This window comes from Hippoglossus stenolepis, chromosome 13, assembly GCF_022539355.2.
Source record: "Hippoglossus stenolepis isolate QCI-W04-F060 chromosome 13, HSTE1.2, whole genome shotgun sequence".
Lineage (NCBI taxonomy): Eukaryota > Metazoa > Chordata > Actinopteri > Pleuronectiformes > Pleuronectidae > Hippoglossus > Hippoglossus stenolepis.
Window position 1 is genome coordinate 5823649 of NC_061495.1, and position 27046 is coordinate 5850694.

Consider the following 27046-nt stretch of genomic DNA (forward strand, 5'->3'; position numbering starts at 1 on the left):
ACTATTATTTTTTTTCTTTAAAACACATTTGTGTTTCGATGAGAAACATCTGTTTCCTTATTTCTTCCTCCTGTTACTTGACGGAAAATTACAATATCCCCCCCCCCCTCAACATGACTCACCTCGTGCCAAACACATTTTATCACCAGGGCTCCCAGTGAGGCAGCGCTCAGTGAATCTGAAGAAATGGTCAATATTGACTTGAGATTTTCTCATTTCTTTCTACAACAGTTTTATTGATTTGGAGCAGAAAGTGAACATATCGCAGTGAGGTCACCTTCTCAGGGTGATGGTGAGCGAGGCTGAACATTCATGTCAGGGCACCGAGGTCGGGACTGAAAGGTCGGCGCTGGGATTAGAGGAAACCAATACCTGGCACCACTTACTTCCATTTCACCAACACATTCCTCAGGTTTTTAAACTTCAGACTTTTAGAGCCCTCTGGTCATCGAGGGAATCTATTTTTCTGAACTCCCACAAGGCTTCTTCCATAAAAGCATGAGTGCATACTTGCAGTCCATGCTGACTTGTTCTTGGAAGTAGGTAGTGGGTGACCTTCAACCTTACGCATGCTGCCCTCCTCTATCTTCTCCGTGGGGCATCTACCAGGATGCACCGCTCCCTGTGTGCGAGCCCACCCAGCAGCTCGCTTCAGGGGGCTGCATTGACTGTGTGTGCATTTGCATGCTGTGTGCAATTACGTGTGTGAGAGATGGAATTGGACTTTTGTTCTATTCATAGGATGTTTTGCTTTCTAGTCATCATAAGAAACTGCGCCCGGGGGTGGGGGGGCTAGTATAAGAGCCTTGCAGCAGGACAAAGGGAGCCGCTTGTTAGGATCTCATTACTCAGAGAATTTCTCTGTTCTGCTCTTTTATTGGTGCTGACAGAAAAATCTGTCAGATGGATAAAGGCGGCAGTTACCATGTGTTTGCATTTAGTGTCTGTGTGCATGGAGATTTGTGTGTTTGTGCAGACATATACGACCTTTCTGTACATTTTGCATATACATCAATGTCCGTTAGGGTCTTAACATTTATTCATCTGAATTTCAGGCCTTAAAAAGTCTTAAATCAGTTCAAATATCATGTTCTTGGTCTTTAATATGTTTAAGTGGGTCTTACTTATACTAATGTTTATTTAACTACTCCAACTTATCTGGAATTATGGGGAAGTAGACACTGATATTCCTTAATAGCCTTCGTACTTGACATAGGTATTAAAGCTCATCATTATGGCCTTGAAACATTTTAAATTTAACTTGGAATGAAACCTGGTCCCGATGCAAGCATCTCAAATTCTAGTCTGACAGCTATTGATCTGTAATCATCTGCATAACCTCACTGTGGCTTTTACTTCATGCTCCGAATTAAACACGATCATTTTAGAACATAGGACATAGTTTGATGATGAGTTGCCGACCAGCAGCAGATATTAGTGACATATCATCATCTGTGTAGGGTAAAGAAAACAACAATACATTCAATCTAGATGAAACACACGAGTGAAAACATTGTAGAGTGATGTGTTGTAAATAGACATCCAGTAACAAATCTACACAGTCGATTATAAGCTGTGTGTAGCTGAGTCTGATCAACAACATCTGCATCATTAAGAATTGGTAAAACAAGTTGTAAAGCAAGTTTCTTTCCGACAGTGGATGACAAACAGTGTCTCGACTATTAAGGACACTAATACCATAATTCATTCTCTGCACAATATGATCGATGTGGCATTTAAATGTCAGTCCACGGCGAGACGAATTCTTTAATATTTGACGTATTCACTTAGTTGGAATAATCATCCTTGCTGCATGATGCCAGTAAATCCTGCACACTGCTCCTTAAGAATGCTCAAGTTTTTACACAGGGAATTAGTTTCCATTATGCAATGAGAGGATAGGTTAAGACGAGACACTATTGAAAGATTCATGCATTACGTATTTAAAGTGACTGCGGAGAGAGGGATGCAGCAGGCGTGCAGCAGATGACGAGATGAAACGAAAGGACTAAATATGAATGAGTCCCGGGGAACGGATGAGACTTCACAGCGCGTTTGGACTCAATGGAATCTTCAACTTGGTTTTTTGAAAATGGTGTCTGAAGAGAAGGAAGTTGCACAAGTCCTCAGAATTCTGAACTGAATTTTTCAACAGGATGGCTTACCCCTTTAATTGCAGCTCCCTATCTCTGATATCACAAACTAGAAGCCATCGGAGAAACGCAGTGGAAAACTCAACAATGATTTCTAACTTAAGTTATGTAACGTTTTCCACAGTTCTGGGCAAAAATATGGAAAATATAGACTCAGCCACTTATGACAGGGCAGACAGTCTGATTTAGGTGCAGAATGGATTTGCTATGAAAACAGTTCATGAGAAACGATCCATAAAAGAAACCAACAGCAATAAACACGAGGCTTGAATAAAAATAGATCTGTTTTATGTGTTTTATGTCAGAAGTTGTTATTGTCATTAATTTACAACATGTTCGTGGGCAGAGTCCCACAGAGCACACAAAGCAGCAGGGGTTGGCTGAGTAGGCAAGCTCCTCGATTGATGAAGCAGATTTGGGGCATTTTGAAAAGTTTTACTTGTTTCTGCAGCAGACAGACTGGTGACAATCTGTAAGTGAGACACGTTCACAGCAACACAAATCTCCAGAGTGTTCACGGGAATCAGCCCTTATCTCTAAAAGCTCTCAAATCGAGTCGTGAGTCTTTGCCAGTTGACATTGTCGTCTACATGTACTGTATGTCATGTCTCTTCTCATCCTGAGATATTTGTATTCTTTTTTATTTTATTTTATTTTTTGTCTGACTGAGAATCTCCTGCTGTGGTCTCGTGAATCACATCCTTTTATCTAATTTCTATGTAATTACACGTGTTCGTATAACCGTGTTATTTATGTATAATAACAATAGTTAAGGAATGTTAATTAACCCCTTTAAAGTAAGCATATCGTCAAACTATGACAATAAACAATGCCAACATTGTCAGCTGTGGATCCCTAATTATAGAATGACTCACAGGCTCATTTACACAGTCTTTACAAGGGGGCTGGCAGGAGAAACTCGTCTACAGTCTATGTGCTGGAGAGATAAGGAGTGAGCCAAGGAGGTCTAGTAAGTATTTCTCTCGAAGTCCACACGCAAAAGGTTTTTCACTTTTCAAAGTTGTCGCCTTCAAACCCAACTGACAAGTGACTCAAGCGACATAACGAACACAACATAAAGAGTCCGTTGGATTTTGTGCAGCTGGAACTACAAACTGCATCTGGAAATACAAAAAACTATTTTTCTTTTCACATATGGCACTTCTCAACAGAATTTAAAATCCAGCAACATGTCTGATTGTTTGTCAGCTTGTGGTTCTTGCTCTAGAAATAATGGTCACAGCTGTAAAAAATAAGACCCAACATGCAAATAAACCCATAAACTAAACAAAAGCAGGACATGTTTCAAGATCAACTAAACTGCCTCATTTATAACAATTTCCCCTTGTCCATGGTCTGCAGCAGCTTTTCTGGCAGCAGCTCTACTGTGCGACAGCTCACAGAGTCGGTGTCAGAGGAGCGACAGACCGTTGAGTCATGGGCGATATCGTCTCTCTTAAAATGATTCACACTTTGCAGCCTGCGGCTCCTTCCAGTTTGTAAGTGACAACTAGCCAGCAGGGGCAGGCAGATGGTTTCTATCAAAGGTTAAGACTAATTAGCCAATCAGATCTGGTGTTAGTAAATGAACATGCACCTTCCCTCTCTCTCTCATTTCTCACAGATGATTCAAAGAGAAATAAAATCTTCATCTTTGGCTTTTGATCTGAAGTAAATTCTGACCACTGCGAGCCTATCAACCAACTTCACATCAAAACACCCACGTCCTAGACTTTTAAACACTCTTTAGGCACGAATCCTCTTAATTCAAGAAGCAGTAAAGGAGAAAGAGAAAGAGAAGAAGATGTCTCTTCCCACCTCGCTGACAGCTCAGTTTAGATCCTCTGAAGTTACTCAGGTTTTAGGAATATTTTAGAAACCCACACAACTCAACTTCCTGTACAAACTTAGTCTGATGTTCACGCTCAAAAAGGTTTGAGTCTTTCCATCGTCTTGGACAATTTAACTTTATAGTCATCATAGACTTTGCAGTTAGTACTTTATGAATGTGAACATTTGCTTAAAGACAGAACAACAAATATTTGTTGCTCATAAAAAAATAAGAATATTGTTCCATCGCTTCAAATGTGTCAAATATTCAACTTGTATTTCCACATGATGTAAACATGGTGCACACTGTTCCACAAATGAACCTGTTTATATAATCTATAAGCACGTGATGATACACTGTGTGATGTATTAAACATGACTGGACTCATTAAGAAACCTTTAGGGCAAAAATGTGTTGTTGTGTCTCACAAGACTCGGCAGCTTCATCACTTCCCAAAGCACCAACCAGTACAGTACAGTACAGTGTAGTACAGTAGATTACAGTACAGTACAGTACAGTGTAGTCTGTATACTGTCATGATTCTGCCAATTGTCCCAGGTTAAGTGTTAATTAGTCTGAAGTAGTTTGACTCAATGGACCTTTTTGAAAGACAATCTGTTGTATGGCTTTCATATGTTAAAAACTCATAATCTCCTTATGTTTGTATATTTATATTCATCTTTGCACCTTGAGTTATGTTTTTCACATTGTTTAACCACCACCTGTTTCATCTTGTACTCACCATTGTTTATCATTTCAGAGCACTTCACTTCCTGCCGGTCTGTTTTCCCGCTCACCTGCTGCGCCTACATTGCAGATATAGTGATCAACCCTTTATAGCTGTGGTCGCCAACCCGTCGATCGCGATCTACCGGTCGACCTCCCAGTCTTCACGTTCGATCCCCGAACTCTCTGGACTCACTGGCTGTCGTCGCGCCACAGATCAGCTGTGTGTCGGTTGTCTGTTTTTCACACGCACTGTGTGTCCACTACTGGCGTCTGAGCTGCAGGTTTATCTTCTGCATTGACTTCAAGAACAAGTTGGTTCATGTACGATACTAAATGTCAGGACTCTACGGTATGAAGATGAGCATCTTTCGGTCTGTCGATAACAATCAAAGCCCCGTTGGAACAAATGAGTGGATTCAGAAGGTGAAATGCTGGAGTGCTTTTACTTTGAAACGGGTTCGGGAAGTGATGTAAATACATTTGTGTCATAAACAGATAATCATTGTGGTTCACAGCAGAATAAACAGAGAAAATGATCTTACCGGAGTTTTAATGTTTTTCTGATGAATTTATGTCACAAACAACTGGTTGCAACATTTCTGTATGCCTTTTCAAAATAAAAGCACTCCAGCGTTTCTGTTAATGGAATCCATTCCCTTGTTTAAAAAGGTTTTTTTACTGTGAAATATTTGCAAGAGCGGAAGATGCACGGCTTCATACTGTGTAGTACTGGTATTTATTTGAGAACAAGGCAATAATCATATTTGTGGCCATATTCAAATCAAAGCCTATATGTAAAACATTGTGCTGCAGTAGCAGCTCCTCTGCAGAACATGATGTGGAACTGAGAAGCTACATATTTTGCATTGTAAATATGAATTGATATTAATTTGAATATTGTGCATTGAATAGAAAAAGTTGCACAACTGCCTCTCTTTGTGTATATTTATTTCTTGTACATTCAGCCTTTAACAGAAATTGCAAAAATAATAAATATGACCCTCCTAAGTGGGTTTTTTGGAAGATATCAGGGTGGTAGATCTCGGCTTACGTTTGGAATTAAAAAGTGATCTTGGGCTCGAAAAGGTTGGTGACCACTACTTTATATGGATCAGAAAGCAAATGCTGTTTAAATAATTTGGTTATAGTGATCAGGTATTCGTGTCATTTTAGGTCTTTTCATACATGTTTTGATCGTAAAAAAGTTATTTCACTGGCTCTGTCAGTAACTCACTGCTCCTCCTGCATCTGCATTTGGGTCCTCCCCTAATATCTAGACATGACAGATATTTCTAAATATTGTCTATTTACCAGATATGGATGGAGTAAAGTGAGTTATTCTTATTGTCTGTTGAGGCGAACCGAGCATGTCTGATGAATTAGAGGAGAGGAACGCCGGTAGCTGTGCCTCAGCTGCCGTCATTACATCCTATTACTGTTTTACCTCCAGCGCTGTCACTCACACTGAAATACACACAAATTAATGCTTCCCCCCATCTGTTGCTTGTGTCTGTCCTAATCAGATAAGACCCCTTTAATTACACAGAGACAGACAGGGAGTGATCAAAGCAAATAATGTCCCAGAGAAACCTCAAAACGAGAAGTTCCCTTTATCTCCCAGCTGCATTGAAACCACGTACAACATACAGGGGACATTACTCGTTGCTTTATCGATGACACAGCAACCTGAGATGACCATGAAGCTCAAAGGAAGAACAGGAAGTCTTAGTATTATTATTAAAGCCTGGAGCATGTGCCTCTTGAAAAGCAGCAAACGAAAGCCATTGAATTTTAATAAAGCCCGGAGCTACTCCAACATCAGAGGACATATGAAGAAACACACGTACACACACAGTGAGGCTTTGAAAAGCGGGTGCATCAACTTGTGAAGTGAAACGTTTTAAATGTATTGCACCGCTTTTGAAGCGGTTTTAATTTGAGAGGTTTTCATATTTTTTCTGCTTTCTTGAGGCTGGATTTCGTTCCTGTTACTACTTCACTGTACAATTTGATGTAAGCAGCTGATGCATTCGGTCTCTCTGGCCTCCGTCATTCTCAGCACCGAGGGAATGATAGCTAGCTGTCATCATAGCTAGCTAGAAGTTCACAGGGAAGTGCAAGGTCTGGAAATAGTTTGGTAACTGGAGGATTAAAATGACTTTGAATGTAATATAAAGATACAATAGTTAAACATTTAAATGTATATTATCTAGTTAAAGGGGTTGATATATTATTGATATTGACCCTAAAGTTTGAATTATTCCTTTCAAAGTGGTGAGGCAGAAGGAGAATGCTCATACAGCTCGATGGAGGAAAATGATGGAGTGTCTCTGTATAACTGTGTGAAGCTGCATCACAGCCCAGCTCCCGGTACTCAAAGGACAAAAACGCTTCATTAAGCTCAGCAGAAATCTCGCTACTAGGCGTTGAGACACAAGACACGGAACGAGGACCATGCACACGTCGCTCTCAACGTGACATGAAAGGAGGGATAGTGAAAGAGGGCTTTATTCTTTATGTCCTATTGTGTATGAGGTGGTGATAAGTAGATGCTCCATAATTCATGAGAACAGGGAGTAGCCGTGGGTGATACAGCAAGGCAAGATAATGATGTTAAAGATACAATATGTACAACAATTCTATTTCAGAATGACTAAAAAATACTTTACCTATGTTATATATTTAGTTGACTCGTGTACTTGCATTATCCAAAATATTTTCATCAATGTTTAAACCCAGAGAAATACCCAATTTTCATTTTGGTCGCCTTTTGATAGCATCATATCTGCTTTACCTGTGGTTTTGCCCATCTCTGTTTTAACGTCCAGTGTTTCTTTCAGACTGCAAACTTTGCATGGGTTCAATGTCCATTTCCTCTGTTTGAGGGACGCATAATGCACACACACAGGTTTTAAAACACGTTTCTCACACTTCTTAATTGATGGAATAATGACATCAAGTCATCTACTGTCTCCTCTCTGACAGACAGCTCACTTTTATTGCATTTTGCCAACAGACACACCTTTGCAAAGCCCATTGCCCCCCTGACACCTATACATGCCTTCCCCCGCACACAAGCACGCAATGCTTTGAGACAATTACTGAATAGGTGGTGTGTGTGTGTGTCTGTGTGCGTGTGCGCGTGTGTGTGTGTATGTGTGTGTGTTACAACGTCTATCTCCGTCAAGTTGAATCCCATCTATCAGCAGCTAATCATTATAGCAGACAGTGCTTTCAGAGCAGATAGAGGTCTGCCCTGGCCGGGTCTCTCTGGTAATAGCATACAATTATTGTGGCTGGAAAGCCACACAACAATAGGATGAGCTGCAGCATCACTGAAGCACGTTATCTGCAAAGACCAGAGGGAACAAGATAACAAGTGCCAACATGTGTTGTGATACGTAACTCTGTTTTTCCGAGGCATAACAAAGACAGTCTTCTTCAATCGCCCATATTGTTTTTCAGCATTTTACATAACCTATATTTACATCCAGTCAACTTTCTTTTACAGAGCAATTATACAATTACAAATTCAGCTTGAAACAGTGTCTTTCACACCATGTTTTTAATATAATTTAAATGCCCATTGTTTCCCTCAGCCCGGAGCCGTGTTCACATTCTGCTGCGGTAAACTGCAGCTATGGAATGGAGGCATTTTATGTTTTCTTTCTGTTGTTTTTTTTACATTTGAAGAAGGAGTCACCAGTTACTTCAAGTTAATTGGATGCGGCTGCAACGCTGTTTTGCCCCTGAGACTCCCTAAAGTGTTTTGTTGACTCAAACACTTCACCCACCACCACCATCTGCATACTGGTGTGTAGAGAATAAGTGAATTTTCATTTTGGGGGGGAACTATCCCTTTAGAATGCTCATGTTGGCATTTACCTCAAAGTACGTCTGTGATTACTGCTGTGCACAGCCTCACCAAACTGCCTTTATGTATGTAAACTTTTAATTTTGTTAATTTATTTGTCATTAATCTACTCTCAACACACTCCATGTGTCCAGGAGGCAGTGAAGGGGCAACAGTTGACTCTTCAAATCCGTGATCACAGCTTCAGTTTGGTGAAGCTGCAGGAAACTACCGCTGTTAGAAATGAACAGACCAATGCAAACAGTGTCATTTAGGGCACACAGAGGATAAGCAGCGATATATGGAGGGTCAGTGCAGGCAAAGCATTTCAGAAAGCATATAACAGGCACACAGGGACAAGGTCTGATAGCAAGTGAGGGCAGAATCATGAGTGTCGATCGATGTCCTGAGCCTCCAGAGCGAATGACGTCGCTGAGAGCAGATTCTGAACTGAGTGCACACAAACTCAGGGATTTGATCCTAAACTCTATCCCTGTGCGGCGGAACATCTCGAGTTACTGACTGAGGAAACAGCTTAACCTGATCATATTTTAACCCAGAAAAGGCCTGCGTATAGTGCAGCATATACCTGGATATAAAGTGGGTGCATGTTAGTCCGTGATAGAAGAGAGAGAGAGAGAGAGAGAGAGAGAGAGAGAGGGGTCATTACAGCCAACAGAGGAGAGTGGACACCAGCTGAGTCAATTAGGCTACACAAAATGTCAGCGAGTCTTCAGCAAAGAAGCTAAAGGACATGTGATACACACACACACATGCTTTATTGGCTGTGATGATCGGTTGCACCCATGCAGTGTCAGGGGGGGTTTGATTAGAGCCGAGCACAGGGGCCGGTGAAGCCACCGAGGTGAAGCAAACGGCTGTAGCCTTGTCAGGATAAGTTAGAGAGCAAGCGAGACGTGGAAAAAAAGAAATGAGCTTCCCGTCAACACAGTTCATTGTGTATGTCTCCATGCAACGTCAAGAGATCATCACATGGCATATAGTGGCTCTATTTTTGGTAACATTAGCCTGCTCAGAATTTGTATTTCATTAATGTTCCTCCTACTATTTCAGTAGCTCGGAATTGTCCGGGTTCCAGTCGGGGTAAATTTAGGTCACGGACAGAGTCACAGTTAACCAGCCGTGAAAAGCTGCTGTCGGACTTTCATTCTCTCTGCTGGAAAGATGTGGAGTCTGGTGGAGCTTTGAGTCACTAGAAGCACATTATGTTTCCTCTGAGAGGGGGTAGATGGGCTGTAGCGGAGCGAGCAGCTCTCCTCTGAGAGGCTCTGCGGTGTGTGTGTGTGTCTGTGGTTTATCATGGTTAGTGCTGCTGTTTGTCAGCTCTGAATATCTTGAATACATCACGCTAACACTTACATTTACTCATTTGGCAAACGTTTTTATCCAAAGCATCTTAGGTACAGATGGCACTCTAAATGCTTGTTAGTCTCTGTGTGTTGATCGACTGGTGACCTTCAGGGTGTCCCTGCATGTCGCCCAATGTCACCTGGGATTGGCTGCAGCCCCCATGCGACCCTCAAAGGACAAACAGTATGAATAGTGGATGGAACTCGGTTACAGCTGATGTTGTCTGTGGGCCAGTGTGAACATGTTTAATGCCACTACAGAGGAATATAACCAATTCATATACCACATATATTTTGATCTTGTGTCAGCAGCCGAGCGTGAGAGACGCACTGAGAATATGGTTAACCAGTGTTCTGCTTTTTACACTCGGTGCAGCAGCTGATATCACAGTTGGGGTGTGTCAATGTAGAAAATAGACCACAGTCGTGGGTATTATGTCAATCAGGGGTGGGTCAGAGGATGTGTGGCTCAGAAAAAGTGTTTTACACACTTTTTATTTACACCATTTCCAGCTCACGTCTACCATACGTCTGAGGATGGTTAAAAAAAAGATATGTTATATTGTTGTTGGGCTAATGCAATGTCTTTGTTTAGCAGACTTTAGCAAAGATCATTCCCGTAAACCCGACACCAAAGGATTTGTGCTAGAATATAGAAAGTTAACACCAGGAACAAATGTTGAATGAGAGAACTTAAAGAAGCTCAAGTTAACCCACAGCTGACATCAAGACCTCAGCTCTGTTACAAGTGCTCCTCACTGGACTGTGATCATTGCATTTAGACTTCAATGTTCTACTTGTGAATTTTGAAATTTGTCCGATCCATACATTGCAAATATTTGATACATAAAACTTGGTAACACTAGTGCAGAACATGCAAACACACAGAAAACGAATAGCTTTTTTAGTCCTTGTCCCATTTACTAATATGGAGGCATTGTTTTTTAACTACGCTCCATCCGACCACAAGGGGGCGAAACTTTGGCTTTACTTATTGGGAGCTGTCCTGTCGTCTATGCTCATGCACAAACCATCCTTCATACGTATAACTACCTGGAGGACACACAGCATTCATGATTGCACCTATGCAGACACACACCACATCCTCATTTCTGGATAAAAAATAAAAATTATTAACTTAGAAAAAAGTACCACAATGCCCAAGGTCGCTGAGCATACATCCCCGTCTGTTTTCATCCTTTGGGATAATGCGGTTTGCTTTTGGCTCCGCTCTGAAGCACCAGGGATTAGAGAGCTGAAATTTGCTGAGGGGAAACTGCCATGTTCAGTTCATGGGCTGATTAAAAAAATGTTTGGGTGGGAGTGAGTCTGGGGGGGCTGATGGTTGTCTCGTCCCTCGCCCGCAGCTGCTAAAACCAAACCACTCATCCACTCCTGTGCTGCAGTGGAGGACTTATTAAGTGGCCAAAGTACGAGTGGAACTACCGAGCTGCTGCTGCTGCTGCTGCTGCTGCTGTGTGTATATATCACTTCATTATTTTTATCCTGTTTCCACGTAGCTTATGTGTTTGAATTAATTTCTCACATCATTTTAACTTGTCGTTAACACTTTGAAAACATCGAGTTTGATCCAAACAGCCAGTGCACACTGTCAAATTGTCTCATTAATTATAGCTTTCTGTAATCAGGGTGATTTATTACCTTTTTAAATTATATACACACACACACACACACACACACGGGTTTAAACAAAAAGCTTTTGGACTGATGTCTGTGTAAGCTTCCTGCTGTGCTCTGCAGTAAAGCCTACATCTATACATTATGCTGCCTGGAGAGGGACAGAGGAACCTCTCCACTGAATTCTCTGTTCTCCTGTTCTGCCCTTAAACCAAACAGAGGCATAAATCCTCTGCCTTTTGTGTGTTTTGTCCAAGTATCTGGTTTAACACCGGAACCCCAGAGGACATTCAAGAGGTTCTGTCAGGTCACATTCCTGCTAAAGGGCCTAAACATCAGTCCCTCTCTTTGAATTTAGTTCATACAGTCTCTTGGATGATCATGACCCCCCCCCACACACTGATCATAATGACAGTTTAAAGTTGATTTTCAGATTAGTTTTTGTGTTTTCATAAGATCGCCTTTTCTCCACAAATCTTCCAAATCCTCAATGAGAACACAAACGCTGTTTGTTTCGCTGTCTCTCTCTTTCTCTTGTTATCCCATCAGAGAAATGATACAAAGCCAACTCTGCTGTCGTGCCAGCGGCACTTCTGAGCCATTGAAGAGCACAGTCACTGCCACAAACAGCTGAGATTTCTGTCTGATTCACTTGACATCATCTGCGAACAGAAGGATGAGTGAGACGGAGACAAAGAGTTGGGTGTCTGCACGGCATTAACAATGTCTAATTCAGGCTCAGCAGCCACACTGGCATACTTGCAAAAGCAGTATGATACTATTTGACTGGAAGTGAAGGGAGGCAGGAGGGGAGACAGAAAAACAGCGAGAGATGGAGAGAAAGGGGTGGGGGTATTCATTTATTAGAAAATGTAATTTCATTAAACACTGCGGTGTGTAGGGTGCATGAAGGAGGAGAGATAACACAGAGAGGTGCATTATACATTATCACGATGCTGTGTGGTAGCAGCAGAGGCCAGGACTCATCTACATAATTCATAATTGCACAAATAAGGACCTGTCATTTATAAACTCTCTCTGCTGTGAAACACTTCAAATGATGTCATACGCTGCTTTCCTATTCTCAGCCTGTCTTTGTCTGTCTCAGCGCCCTGGAACTCAATCCTCTCTCCTCTCCACCCCGACTCACCTGCAAAGGGCCGAGACTTAAAAGTTTCATCACGTGCTCAGATTACACCTGAAATCAGTTCATACAGGGCTGACGAGCTTCCAATTACAAAATGTCAAATGGTTGATTAAATTTTTAAAGGAGTTGACTGACGGGGACCGACAAGGTATAAGAGATAAATATGGATGATCCGACTAAGTGAGCCTGCCTCTTAGCAGCAAACATTACTCCACCTGGTCTACTCCATTTACTGGGTAATGCTCCGTGTGAATACAGGAACACATCAGATGGAAGTGACTATTTTATATCAAAGGCAAAATATTAGGTGTTAGGATCTATACATTTTTACTTTATTTATTTTTAGCTTACCTAAATCTAATGCAATCAAATAAAAAATGGTACAAAATAGAATAAAATAATCACCTTGTCAACCAGTCAAGTTGCAGTAAACATTTATGTCTGTCCCGACTCACGTAGGATGTAGAAGACGATCAAATATTCTTCCAAAAACATGTGTTGTGAGCTCACAGTGATCATGACCATCTGATCAGGTCATTCTCAAAGGGAAACTTGGCTCCAAGTTTGAAGATATTCCTCTGACTATAAAATGTGTCCCCTAGAAGAAGGTAGAATGTACCATTAAGTTTTATGCATTCACTCCAAAGCAAAAAAAGGACACAACGGTCCTGCAGCTTGAACACGCGCTTCGAGAATATCGAGGAGAAGCTCCACATTTTTCAAGTCTCTCTTAAAACCACATGTAATGAAAACTGAAACCCAATTTTCCTATTTTAATTATTCCTCTTGATCTACAATCTGTGTTTTGGGCTCAGACGGAAAGTGAAATAGAATTCTGCCTAGAATAGAACTGTGTGTGTGTGTGTGTGTGTGTGTGTGTGTGTGTGTGTGTGTGTGTGTGTGTGTGTGTGTGTGTGTGTGTGTGTGTGTGTGTGTGTTGCATCTGATCACACCCACTCACATCTTTCCACTGACTGGTGGTCTATGTGGTTTAAATTATTTAAAGAAGTAGACTGCACAGGGCAGCAGACCTCATATTCTGTAAGAGTGACGTGTTAAATATTAAACTTTGGGTAAAACATTTGAAAACTTGGCAGCAACATGTATCGTTCACAGCTTAGGTCCAAGTAAACCATTTTAACCACACTGAACAGAAAGAGTCAGACAAACCACTTTACTTTACTTTAGAGCTTAAATTATAGATTACATTTTTATCATAGTACACTTTCTGTGGGTAAAAACTTAAATGAAATTATTAACTGCTGCTATCAGTTCCTAAAATGTTGAGTCAACGCTCCAACAGGCTTTAGACAAACACTGCTGCAGGCAGGTGACCTGTGCATGATAATGCATTAATGCAAATGTATGTATATATCCAGACCCAGACTTAAATGTGGTAGACGGGTATTCGCTGGAACAGAGCAGAGCTAATTTGCTCAAATGGAAAGTGTGTGCAAATTGCCTGTGTTTAGATGAGCATGAAAGTGCTGTATAGCTTCAGCTTAATGTGACATTTACTGTGCATTGTGTGTCTCCACTTAGACATTCAGCTGTGCACTCATGAATATATTTATGCACATATGGTCAAACAATGTGATGGTTTATGTGTGTGTGGATGTCGGCACTGAAATGCAATTTAAGATGTCAATTTTGTTTTAAACTTTTATTTGACCAAGTAACGCATGTTTCCTGGGTGGCTTCCATGTTTATGTTAAGGTTAATGGGGAGTGGGAAGTGCGAGCCAGTTCCACTTCCAGTACAAGGAGCTTGAGTACAACTGGGATTCCACATACTTAAAAATATATGAAGCTATATAGTACAATATGCTGTACTTGAGTGTAATTGTCCACCACTTCACATATGGGGATTCAGCTTCTCTGAACCTGTTACATCTCAAGCAAGATAATGTCATTCCTCTGTCTTCTATCGTGCATGTTGTGATGATGAACGTGACGCGACTCGCAAGGATGACGACAGCTTATCCAGTAGCGACAGTTAACAATAATCTTCACATTACGCCAGATAGTTTTACTGGTTGGATCTACAGCAGCTGCTTCATCCCATGAAACCCACATTACTTCGCTTTAGAATTTGATGCAATGATTTCCTGACTTTCAAGATACGTTCGACCTCTCGTTGATTTTCACACCCATTGCTCAAACCTACGGTGATGCACCAAGAGTCATTAAGCCATGGTCACGACATCCCATCCCTACTCCCTACTTAAGTTTCTGGTACGATACTTCAACATCTAGCAACGCTGCTTGTTCCCAAGGATCAGTAACTCCACCTTCAAAGTTCACAGCATAGATCAGAACACTTCCTCTATAATTATTTAAATATGACTGATACGACTCAGGTTACTGCCTTCAGTGACAGTTAGTATGTGTCGATACACAACCACAGCCTCTGATGACACTTGACATCAATGGAGCATTGGGCATCTTGCTCAAGGGTCACCGCTCATGGCATGGGAGAGCATGTGTGACTCACTTGCTGCTTCACATGACTTTGTTCACACATACAGTGTCCTACGTGTGTACTAATTCCTTTGTGTTGTTATGAATGCGAGTGTGTGAGAGACTCCCATTGTCGGAGATTGTATGACAGCATATGTGTGTGTGTGAGTGGCATGTAATGTGTGTTCCATGACTGAGGTGCTGAAATACTTGTTAGCTCAATGGCGCCTGGATAATTGCAAATGGCGATTCCACTATGGGCAGCAAACGCACACACACACACACACACACACGAGTATTTAACACACAATGTACACATGCACATTCACACATGCTTCACTAACTTGCGGTGCCCTCAACGCTGCTCATTAGCTGCTGAGGCGTGACAGTGAAAACTGGGTTACTGCTTTGCAAGTGCACACGCATGCACAAGCACAAACAAAAGGCACACACCAGTCAGGACCAGCTATGAAACAGGTTAATGTGCAGAGAGAGGGAGGGAGGGAGGTAGAGAACAGCGAAGACATCCTCTCAAATTGTGATTAGTGAATATTGATTGATTGATAGTTTTATATATTTAAATTTTGTATCTTTAAGAGTATATATTTTGATGAATTTGCTAAGAAGAAGAATTTTTTCTAGCCCAGTCCCCTCCAGTAAATTGGTGAATTGCGCATCACAGGCACTGAAGAGACGAACAAATGAAAAATAGATAAATCAGAACGAGAAACGCTGATGGAAGGTCATTCATTCGAGCTCCGATGTGTAATTCAAGCTGTAAAAGACGTTTTTCATTTGAAACCTTTACAGCGGATCCAACATGAACTTCCTTCACTCAGCTGTTTAGAAATGTGACCTACGAGGGAGGATTTCCGCCAATAAATAGGCTGTGAAATCAGATCCGGTGCTGAGCTCAGTGCAGCTTCGCGGGTGCATAATGGAGCATTGGGAATCGGAAGCTGCCGTCACAAACAGAGCGGAGGAATTAAAGGTCACTAGTTCAAATCCCTGACCTCGTGATCTGTTTGGAGACTGAATGGCAGCAGAAACCCACGAGTCTAAAATGCCATATTTATTATTTATATCCTATAAAGCTGGGGGGAGATTGCACATGCAATTACACTTGAGAGCTACCTCGGCCCGATGGGAGCTACCTTATGAAGTTTATATTTATATATTACATACTGTACGTACTGCATTACATGTACTACACACGGCATATATTTATATTAGACTTCAAGAATATCAACTAAACTCATTGCTGTATAGACATAATACAAAAATCTACTTTTCTTACAAGTTTTATTATGTTTTATTTAGTTTCCTTTTAGTCTTTGTAAATTGATGACTGCAAATATACTTTTCAGTGACAGTGCAATCTCATTTATGTCAGCTTTAAATCTGTATGGTTGTAGCGCCGTAGCCCCCAGATAGGGGTGGAGGGAGCTATCTGGCACTGGAAACAATCCTGAAGAAGCAGGAGTAGATGAAAAAAAAATAGCTTTTTAGTAAAATTGGAGTGTAACTAGAAGGACGCACGTAGAGAGCATATCTCGGCCAAGGCTGATCGGCCTCTTTCTCATCATCTTGCACATGTTGCATCAGATACATAAACCATGTGCCCAGAGAGGTTCTGCAAACTGCTCACATTCAATGCAAAATATCCCATCTGTGATATAGTTGAAAGAAATATTTGTTACCACATGTAACTGAATAAAGATCGGCCCTGATAAAGATCTCGATAATTCTTTGGGATCCGCATCAAATTTCACCCGTTCATGTTGCTCTACACGTTACGGATTTTTCTTGTCATTATTACTTCTTAAATACTCCTGGAGCTGCACCAACATTTTTAAGGTTCTTTCCTGACCCATACATCCTCCCACCAATCCCGAGGTAATCCGTCCAGCATTCGAACGAACCGACGCACAAACACCAATGAAAACAAAACCTCCTTAATTTTGTTTGCTTCTCACCTCTGAGACTAAAATACTTGGCAGTACTTTGCCACCATAAGAATGACAATAGTCCAGAATGGAGGTTCTTGTCTGTTGGTGGTTATCATGTCTCCTGCTGCCCAGAAGTCCCAAACTGTTCCCCCTGAGCAGCTCATTGGTCACAAGCACCAAACTGTGTAAAAGACAAGTCCTGACTACAAGACATACCCGTCTCTATTCGTCAGTCACTCCTCCCTCAGGTCACTGGTATACATATTTTGACCAGTCTGGTTGGATAAATGTTTGGAGAAATCCCTCTCAGGCTGTTTTGGGTGGCTCTACATGACTCATGTGCCATGAGCTCTCAACGTCGTGGGCTCGGATCCCGAACACGACCACTCCGACGTGTCATCGTGTTCCTTTCAAATGAAGCACAAATGCCACAAAAACAAGTCTTCAAAAGGAAATTCCAGCCTGACGCGCTGGTTGGATAAACCACAGCGACAGGCTCACTATGTCACTATTACGTAAGGTTAAATGTAATGTATGAGAGCAGCGGCCCAGATAAATGGGCTGTAAAATCTGCTGTTTCTCAGTGAGAAGGCTGATGTCTTGGATTTGGAGGAGGAGGAGTGTTTGTTCATGGTTTCATATTCTTGTTTTAGAATGACAAAACATGTGGTGAAATACAGAGACACACACACATATGGGTGGATACTGTATAATTGACACAGACTCAGATGTTAAATTTGGATTCGTCATGCGGGGGCTCTGTGGTTTCAGGGTGTTCGTGTACGACAGCGGTATCACTGGAGCCCGTGTTGATATGACAGGCAAAGACTTCCAGCTCATTAATTCATAAATTCATCAACAAGAGACCAACTGAGGTAGACTCAGCTGCCATCTTTTAAGGAAGACCCTTAAAAAAAAAGGCAAAGCAGGTCTGATGTTCACAAGTTCTTACATCACCAGGACTTTCTACAAAGATATGAGCCGTTATGGAGCCAGTAGGAAAAATAAGTCCAGGAGCATGAAGCGGCTGAAAAAGACCAAATCTAGTGGCCGCTCTGCACTAAACAGTCAGAAATACTGTTTTTACATTTTTTCTAGATCCAGATTATTATTTATTACTTACTTATTACTTATTCGGATTTGCACCAACATTCACACACTCATAAATATCAGTCCCTTGAACATGTCAGATTTTTTTCTTCAAGATCAATGAATTATTCTGTGAGAAATCAATGAAAATCTTGATAAATGCCCCATTTTTGAAATTTTAAAGAAAAACATCTCTGGACCTGCCCCCTGATCCAGATCCACACCAAAATACCCCTGCACAAAATGTCATGGGAAACAGCTCCGTGGTTTTTACTTGATCCTGCTAACTAACTTTTTGGAATGTGCTGATCACATAAGAAAATCCTGTGAGGTCTGATGTGAGGCCTGTTTTGTGGGAATGTAACAGACAGAGAACTTTGTCAGTTGAGTCAGATTTAGTTGATCGATACAAATATTCAATGATTGTTTGCCTTTATAGTCTGTCAGCAATGTTTTATTGAACTGGTGTGTTTTATTGAACTGGTGTGAGCCATTCTACTGATGGATTGGCACTTTTTGCTGACACAATATATCAAACAAAACCAGAGACTATATAACGTTAAGTTGCTGAGAGATGTAACTTCCACTGTTTCAAAGCACGAGCCAGAAGATGCTGTTATTTCATTTGTGGTATAATGACTTGGTATCGATCATTCAAAATCTTTCATCACTTAAAGTAACATCAGTTTTGGCGAGTGGGTTATAACAAGTGAGCTAAATGGATTTTGAACACTCACACTCTCACACACACACACACACACACACACACACACACACACACACACACACACATGGGTGGTTTGTTCATTAAAAAGCAATTGTGACGAGAGTGACAGTTGATGTCCCCCAGCATTGTCAATGATCTACAACTAATTATGAAGAGTTGCTCGCAGCGAGCGTAAGCGCAGGCGCAGCCAGACGCTCTCAGCGGCCCTTAAATTCCTTCTCCCCCCTCCACTGTGCACAGACACAAAACAGTCGCTCTCCAATAGTGGCTGCGCCTTTGGGCGCGTTAATCTCCCTGAAAGAGTGTGAAATGGGATCTTTAAAGCAAAGTTAGAAATAATTCCTCTATTGATGAGCACACAGGGATTAGGCTGAAGTGTCCGGATTTTATTGCAGCAAACTTCACTGCAGGCCAAGATTTCAAAAGCTGAAGACTGAAGCTCAGTGTTTAGGCACAACCCTGGGTCATTATTTGAATTTGTATATATTTATAAAGTAGATTAGATCAATGTAGAACACAACATGGATAATCAATTACAAACGTCACTGACCCTGTTGTCTTCTTCTAATAGTTGTTGTTCAGTTAAATTCAGCATTTAACAATGATACAACCGCTGACATGCATTGGAGACAAGCTTTCATTCATTTGTATATTTGTTTGTATCCTAGCTTTTTCTGCAAGTAACAACCAAATGTTTCCTGTTTACACCCGCAAGCACATTCCCTCTCAAGTGGTCATGTGATATGCATTTTCAGGTGTGTTAGATTATCAACAGAGATCATTTAAGTTTGAAAATGCAGATTTCAAACTAAAACGTAGTAGTATGAACCTCAGCCGTAATCATTTAGTAAACTGTTCCATTAAGGATTAAGCTGCACTCCACAAGTATTTACTTACTTTTACTTGAGTAGAATGTTTGAGTACTTCCTCCACCACTCAGTTTATGCATTAAACTAAACGTGTCCGTTGCTGCATATCTGTATTTACGTCCCCCATGAGGAACTCTTGGTGGGAACGGAGGGGGAGAGAACCAGAATGAAGAGGACGTGTAAGGAGGAATCTTTCTATTGCACATCAAAAACAGCTTTGTCAAAGGGCACGGCTACTTTCGTTAGCGCTCTTCTAATCTTCTCATCTTCTCATCCCTCGTTCCTCATCTCTCTAATTAGCCAAAGTCCAGTATGTGTCACAGAGGATGCACACAAATATGGACACACACACACACACACACACACACACACACACACACACACACACACACACACACACACACACACACACACACACACACACACACACAGGAGACAGATAAATATAGTTCTCTGCTCTCGTCGTCTGATTTATGGAGATTCTTAAAAAACGTCCCCCTCCCCACCCAGACCTTTGCTGCAGAAAAACATGCTCCTGTGTCCAAGCAGAGCAGAGACAACGAGAGAAGGAACTTTCAGAAAGAACAGACCTCAATATTCTCTAGATAGATGAGAGTTTACTGGAGAAAACGTTAACATCACTCTCTCAGGTGGTGATGTCAACCTGAAATGTATCTGGAGCAGTGGGGGGTCAACAAGTCCCTGTGTCTCCCTCCCTCTGCTGCTCCCCTCCCACTCTCTTGTGTTCACACTGTTGCCTTTAAAAAAAAAAGAAAAGAAATAAACACTCGTGCCTGCTGGTGCTGCAGGACGTCAGCCAACTAACCTCAGCATCTCACTTGGATAAACAGTCACATCTGTTCACAGTGATGCAACAAATTCTTACCTGTTCCCGAAGCGTGTAACAGTTGAAATACAAACACCAAAATCAATGAATAGGACCTGTATTTGCATAATCATGATTGATTGGATGGTGCCATGTGCAAGATTATTTGCATAAATGCGATTTCGTTCGCTGACGCCAGTGATGCTGCTCGAAAAAATGCGCTTTTCTCAACTTCTATGGCACAAACTGCAAAGCAAAGCAACGGAATCACGATGTCATTCGGTAACACTTCACTGTCACTGTGAAAAGTTGAGGAGGGGAAATCCAAAGGTTCTGAGTGAACAAGCTCCACATTCCCACTTCATGTTACCTGCCCAGCGACAAAGGGCAAACAGGCAAAGTTGACAACTAGCAGGTGAAATAGTGTAAAGCTTATAAACAAAGATGGATGATACATTTGTTGGTTGACTCTGGTGTCCTCTGAATCAGCTTAATAAGTCCATATGTACGTGTTGTGTTTTTTTGTGCTGCCCTCAATCAAAGCAGGTTGAGGAATCTATCTATGAAATTGTTCCTCTGTTGTGTTTGTTTGGCCGTAACACAGTGATGGATGAGCCTCGGTGTTCACATGTAGTTTTGTTGCCTGGACACAAAACCACTAAACTCACGTATGACTGCTTGATGAGATAAACCACTCGGTCTGACTAACTTCTGAAGTCTGGTACCCGCCTCGGCCGGGGATCACTTCATGCTCACGTGGACGGGAGGAATGATTAGAATGAGCATTAAAACCCGACGTACATAAGCATGTGAGTATTTTATAATGTCAGACATCAAAGAGTCTGAGATGATCCTTTAAATCAGGCAGATTTCAGGAAGCTTGGTTGATTCTGAATGAAGCCGTCCGAACAAAGTTCATTAACTCGAGCTTTTCTTTTATTAACTTTTGTTGTGGTTCTGGAGGAGAAGCTGATTTGAAAACTTGCCCGGGACCCAGACTCGGTAAAACAAAACAACAGCCCACCCACTCCTGCTATGTAGGGACCTGGTGAACATGATGATGATTCACTGCATCAAACACTGTGATTGCTCCCAGTAAACCCAGTCAAACCGTCAGTGTGGCCGGATGTTTCCCCCCGAGCCGTTCCTCAAAGTGTTCCCCTTATTGTCATCTCACCACAGTGTCGCTGCTCATGTGCAGGGAATCGTTCAAAAGAATTCAATCTGAATTGTGAGCCGTCAGATGGAGGATGATGATGTCAGGGGAGGAAGGTGGAAGTGTCTCTCTGTGTCATATCCCTCCTTATCGATGTGAAAGGGAGTCAGGGACTCCTCCATCCGTTCTGCTCACATTACCAAGGAAAACTCAAAATAGCTTCTGTCTCAGCAAAATGATTCTGATGACTTCAATGGCAGAGATTATTTATATTTGTATCAACTTTGCACTCCACTGATTAAAGTATCCCTGTGAGAGTGGCAGTTTACAGTAGATGCTTCACATAAGAAGAGTATTCAGGGAGGAATAATTCTTTTGAAAAGAGTCCAAATAAACAATAGCTGATCTTTTAAATGGGAATGTGGTGAAACAGTCATGAGGCAACCTGTTGTTGCTGTGAGTCACATCTTTCTCTCTGTAAACACAGTACGAGGAGGCAAAGGGCAAAAGAGCAGAGGAAGCTGCCTGAACATCGGGGAGCGCCTTGGCGTGCGTGCGTGCACATACTGCAGTGCCTTGTATTTCCAATGTGTATTTCAACTGGGCAGATGGGTATTAATTCCCTTTTTCATGAGTTCATATCAAGAGTAAGGACAAAATAAAAAAAATAATAATAATCATCCGGACTCCACGACGTTAAATACTTGGTTAGTGGATGGGGTTTCGCACTACAGTTCATGTAAGGGTAAGATATGTAGTGGTCAGAGGTTGAGGAATGAAACTAAGTCACAGAATTTCTTCAACGAAATGTAAAATTACAAGTGCTATCCATCTATCTATCTATCTATCTATCTATCTATCTATCTATCTATCTATCTATCTATCTATCTATCTATCTATCTATCTATCTATCTATCTATCTATCTATCTATCCATCTATCCATCCATCTATCTATCTCTCTATCTATCTATTTGGATAAAGCCTTTATAGTGAACCAACCAGTTGCTTCTCAAACCTCTTCTTGGTTGTAACCACTTTCACCCTGAACATCCACCACTTCCCAATTGAACTGAAAATCTGTATTTAAAACAAAGATTATTGTGTTTACACTTCACCACAGCACTAATCCTATTGTAAAATCAGGTTAGGTGGTCAATACTTTAAGGACAAACTCAGAGGGAATCAAGTATTTCATGGGCCGCTCCATATACAGTCATAAAAGTAAATGTTAATGTGTTTGCTGATCACATGCAAGCACAAGAGTCTATGGGACATTGTGACACTTCTTTTGTGAAGCTTCTCCTGCTGAAATACACACATTTGGGTTTTAAGTATTAGTAGTAGTTTTAAGAAGGAGTATTTTCCTTCCTTTGACTCTGCATGTGGAGCAGAGTATTCGAACTGGCTTTAATCCGCCTTATTAAGTTTCCACGAACACAATCTAGGCTACATCCAAACCCCTGCAGGGTCCATCTATTTCCCCTCTTATGATGTTTTCCTGAGGCAACCGTCACGCATCTTGAAGCCTTCTCACCAATGCAGCCACAGTGTGTCAGGACTCACCTACAACGAACCACAGAAGCGTGTGTTTGCACAGAGCTGTCCTGGTCTGCGGTCCCATCCTGTCAGAACGCTCCGCTGAGCGAAGTTTGGGAGAGGGATGAGAAAGGGGGAGAGCAACTTAGTAGAGCTCAAAGTGTGGGAGGCATCACCATAAGTGAGGGCAGGTGAAGAAATCCACGTAATGCCAGTTGTCCGGTCAAAGAGCCCAAAGGCTTCTGCTCCTGCACCGTGCGTAAAACCGCTCGACGTTGCGCATCAACACTCGTCCTTACTCCTGCTGCTCCTTAGGAAGTCAAGAGCATGTTGGGTGGTAGAGTTGCATCCATCTGTCTGAGCAGGCGTCCTGAGGTCGGGAGAAATCCGGAGCGCGCTTGGCGAGGTTGTTGGCATCTGCGCTGTGGCTGTGCGCAACGGGAGGCGCCAGACTGGGACCATGCGGAGCAGAGTGAGTGAAAGAGAGAGAGAGAGGGAGAGTGGGGGTGTACACACGCTGCTTCTCTCACAGGGGAGGACACGACTGTGGGTGAGCGGAGGACACACCGGACAGACCCGAGTGTAGCAGGGTGAGGGTGAAGCGATGAGGGAGGAAGTGGTACTTTTCCACTGGTTCATCGGAAACACACCAGTGACCAAAGCAGCAAACTTCAAACTGCAGATTCAGTTTCTACATAGTTCTACATAACTGTGGTGTTGCCATGGGGGGGTGAAGCAGTACAGAAATACATCACTCTGAACGTACACAGTCTTGAGGATGGAGAGCTTGGTGCGTGTGCGTAAAAGTCGTGGTGCCAAGCTGCGGTGTGGATATGAAGACAGGTGCAGCGTGGACACACTCAGTGGATGTGAGCTCCAGAGGGTTCACAACTGTACGACACCTCCATCTAGTGGTGGTGTAGAGTTCATTCAGCTGAGTCGAATAACGAGCTTTAAAATTGACTATTTAATGAGGGAGCTATAGAGTTCATGTGTTTCCCCCAGAATCTCATTTATATCTTTAAATATGACGAGGGAGGCTGTAGATGAATGACTCAATAACTTTGTCCAATTTGTCACTTCCCCCGAACGGAGAAATAAAAGAAGATACTTTATGGTGTAAATTGTCATTGTTATCAAAGGAGAAGGTTGTCACACTGAACTTCTTTTGCAGAGTTGAGCAGAAATGAATTTTAAATAAATCCCTATGCAGCGCTCCAGCATCAGTGTGAGGTTGAATATTAAGATGAGTTTATTTTCAAAGATCAGAGCAGCTGGAAACATACAAGTTTGTTGTGTCTTTTGAATTGTATAAATCTCTCTGTGGCTGCAGTTTTTAGTTTGAACCCAGTGAGAATAGACACATTCATTTATATCAAAAGGTCCAAAGATGACTCATCTACGTGGGATGGAGGGGAAGGGAGTGTTAGCTGAACCTTTGCTGTTTTATGCTCTTCACTGACAGAAACGAACTTTGTGTATCTCCATGTTACATCAGCGAAACAGAGAAAGCTCACAGACCAAAGAAAGAAAAAAAACCCTCAGGAAATGAAATGTCATTTCTCATTTGACAAACACACATATGTCAAATGGGAAATGACAGAGGTGTGTAATTGATATGAGATCTGAGATGACAAGTGGTCACATTCAGGAAGCATTTGAATGGCAGGTGTGAACATGAGCGTAGAGCTGCCCACTTGTGATGGGATCTGTCAGGATGAATGTTAATACCAGGTCTGAACAGAGCCTGAGGAGTCACCATGAAGAGGCACTCACTCAACAGCAGCAGGGGTCTGAAGCTGGATGACATCAGCCACAGGGCCAGTGGACTTTCTCTCTGCTACCTCAGTTACAACAGCTCCCAGTGAGGAAGAGCTGGGTCTCAAACATCTGGGAAATAAATAAGAATTTCTCTCAATCTATCACTCATTCACTGTTCCCTATAGATACTCAGTAGTTTATAGTGAATGCTCCTCACTTTGAATCTTTTATGACATTTGTTGTATGACTATAATTTTCACTCAATCATCCATCATCACATTCACTTATGGAAAGTAATGTAAATGGCGAATGTAAATGACTTTGCAGTACAAGAGACATTCACCCATTCACACACACGTTCATACAGGGCTTCTAAACACAGTGCTACTCACACACTAGCACAGCTAACAGGGGCAATGTAGGGTTCAGGATTTTACCCAAGGACACTTTAGAATGCAGACAGGAGAAGCCGGGAATCAAACCACAGACCTTCTGGTTAATGGGCAACCCCTTCCTGAGGCACAGCCACCTTGTGTTAGTCTCTGTTTTTAAACATAATCATGCCACCGCTCGCTGCTAACTGCTGACTCAGAAATGAAATTTATAAAAAGTAAAGAGCCCTCTCATCTGCCTCAGCTCAATAAATGGCCGGTCCCATTCTCAGAGCTGATCAACAGTGACCAATTGAGCCTATAAGAGGTTTCATCACCATCTAGTGGAAGAAAGGAAAATCTAAAAATGCTTTGACACATTTCAAAACACAACTTTTCTTTTAGTTCAAGAAGAGTTGACATTTTGTTGAATGAAGCCAGATGAGGAAATGGTTATTGCACTGAGAAAGGACGGATGGTTAATGTGAACATCGAGAGATTTGAGTGTATCATGGAAATGTCTTTCTATATTTTATTTTTTGGGGGTAAATACATGATGATAAGAAAACATTATACAATGTTTTTAAATGCTCAAAACCCTAATACACCTCTGACCTGCTACAGGTTTATAATGAGCTGATAGTATTTTTACTGTGCAACTAACTGACTTCGGGTTTTTGCTGGTTCAGAGGCCTAAAAACTGATCGTAAATAAAAAAAATTCCCGCAGTATAAACATCTGACCTCTGTAAGTTAGCAGGTTATAAGACTGGGTGGTTTCAAGGAGACTCAGGAAAGTGGAAAGTGTTGTAGGAGGCTGAAGCAAAGAAGACGGTAAAGAGGATGGAGTAAAGAAGATTTTTATTATCGCTGTTGAACAGAGGGTAGAAGGAATAAAGACAGTGTGAAAATCAGACCACAACAAATTCTAGGCTGAAAGTCTAACTCAAACCACAAGGTGATGAAACCTCCCTCCATTCTGGCAAAAGCATGAAAAAGCTGCTTGTTTGATCACGTTTACTAAAATGCAGAAAACACTACAGAAGCAGTTTCCTTACGTCGAGTTCTCCCCACAGCGGATATAAAGATGTTGGGGGGAAAAACATTTGCATTCAACTTTGTCTTAATGCGTCAGGCAACAAACGGCTGGCATTTAAAACCACTGCTCGCCTGGCCGACCGTCTGTCCGTCTCCACGGCAACCGAGAGTAAACTTACAGCAGGAGGTGTGCAGCAAAACGGAAAAGTGGAGAGGAAGCACTGGAGAGGAGAGTCTGCCGGAGAAGGATCAAAGTTTTTATGGAGAAGCTGATCGAGGAATGTGAAGAAGAAGAGAACGAAGAGTGAAATGAATTCTCCACAGTGAGTACAGATGAGTTCATTTTAACATTTGATCGGGGTTAATGGTTATTTGAACTTTAAATCTGTAAGAACCATGAATGAGTTATAAACCTGTCAACAATCTCCAGACAGTTTAACTCAATCTCCTAAAACACACTTTTCTTGTGAATTTATGATATTGATTTTGATGTATTAGCTACTTAAATGCGTTTGTGTTTGTCAAATATTAAACCAGGAGCACA

General features: G+C 41.7%; 1 protein-coding gene across 2 annotated transcripts in view; it reads right to left on the bottom strand.

Annotated features, from left to right (window-relative positions):
* Window positions 1-24053, bottom strand: part of ramp1 (receptor activity modifying protein 1) — a 44849-nt gene extending 20796 nt beyond the window's left edge. Inside the window, exon 1 of one of the 2 annotated variants that reach the window (XM_035173977.2) lies at window positions 23361-24053. In XM_035173977.2, the coding sequence (XP_035029868.2) occupies window positions 23361-23418 (58 nt within the window). In that variant the 5' untranslated portion in view covers window positions 23419-24053. The remainder of the gene's footprint in view (window positions 1-23360) is intronic. The other variant, XM_035173976.2, reaches the window with a different exon arrangement.
* Window positions 24054-27046: the final 2993 nt, after the last annotated feature.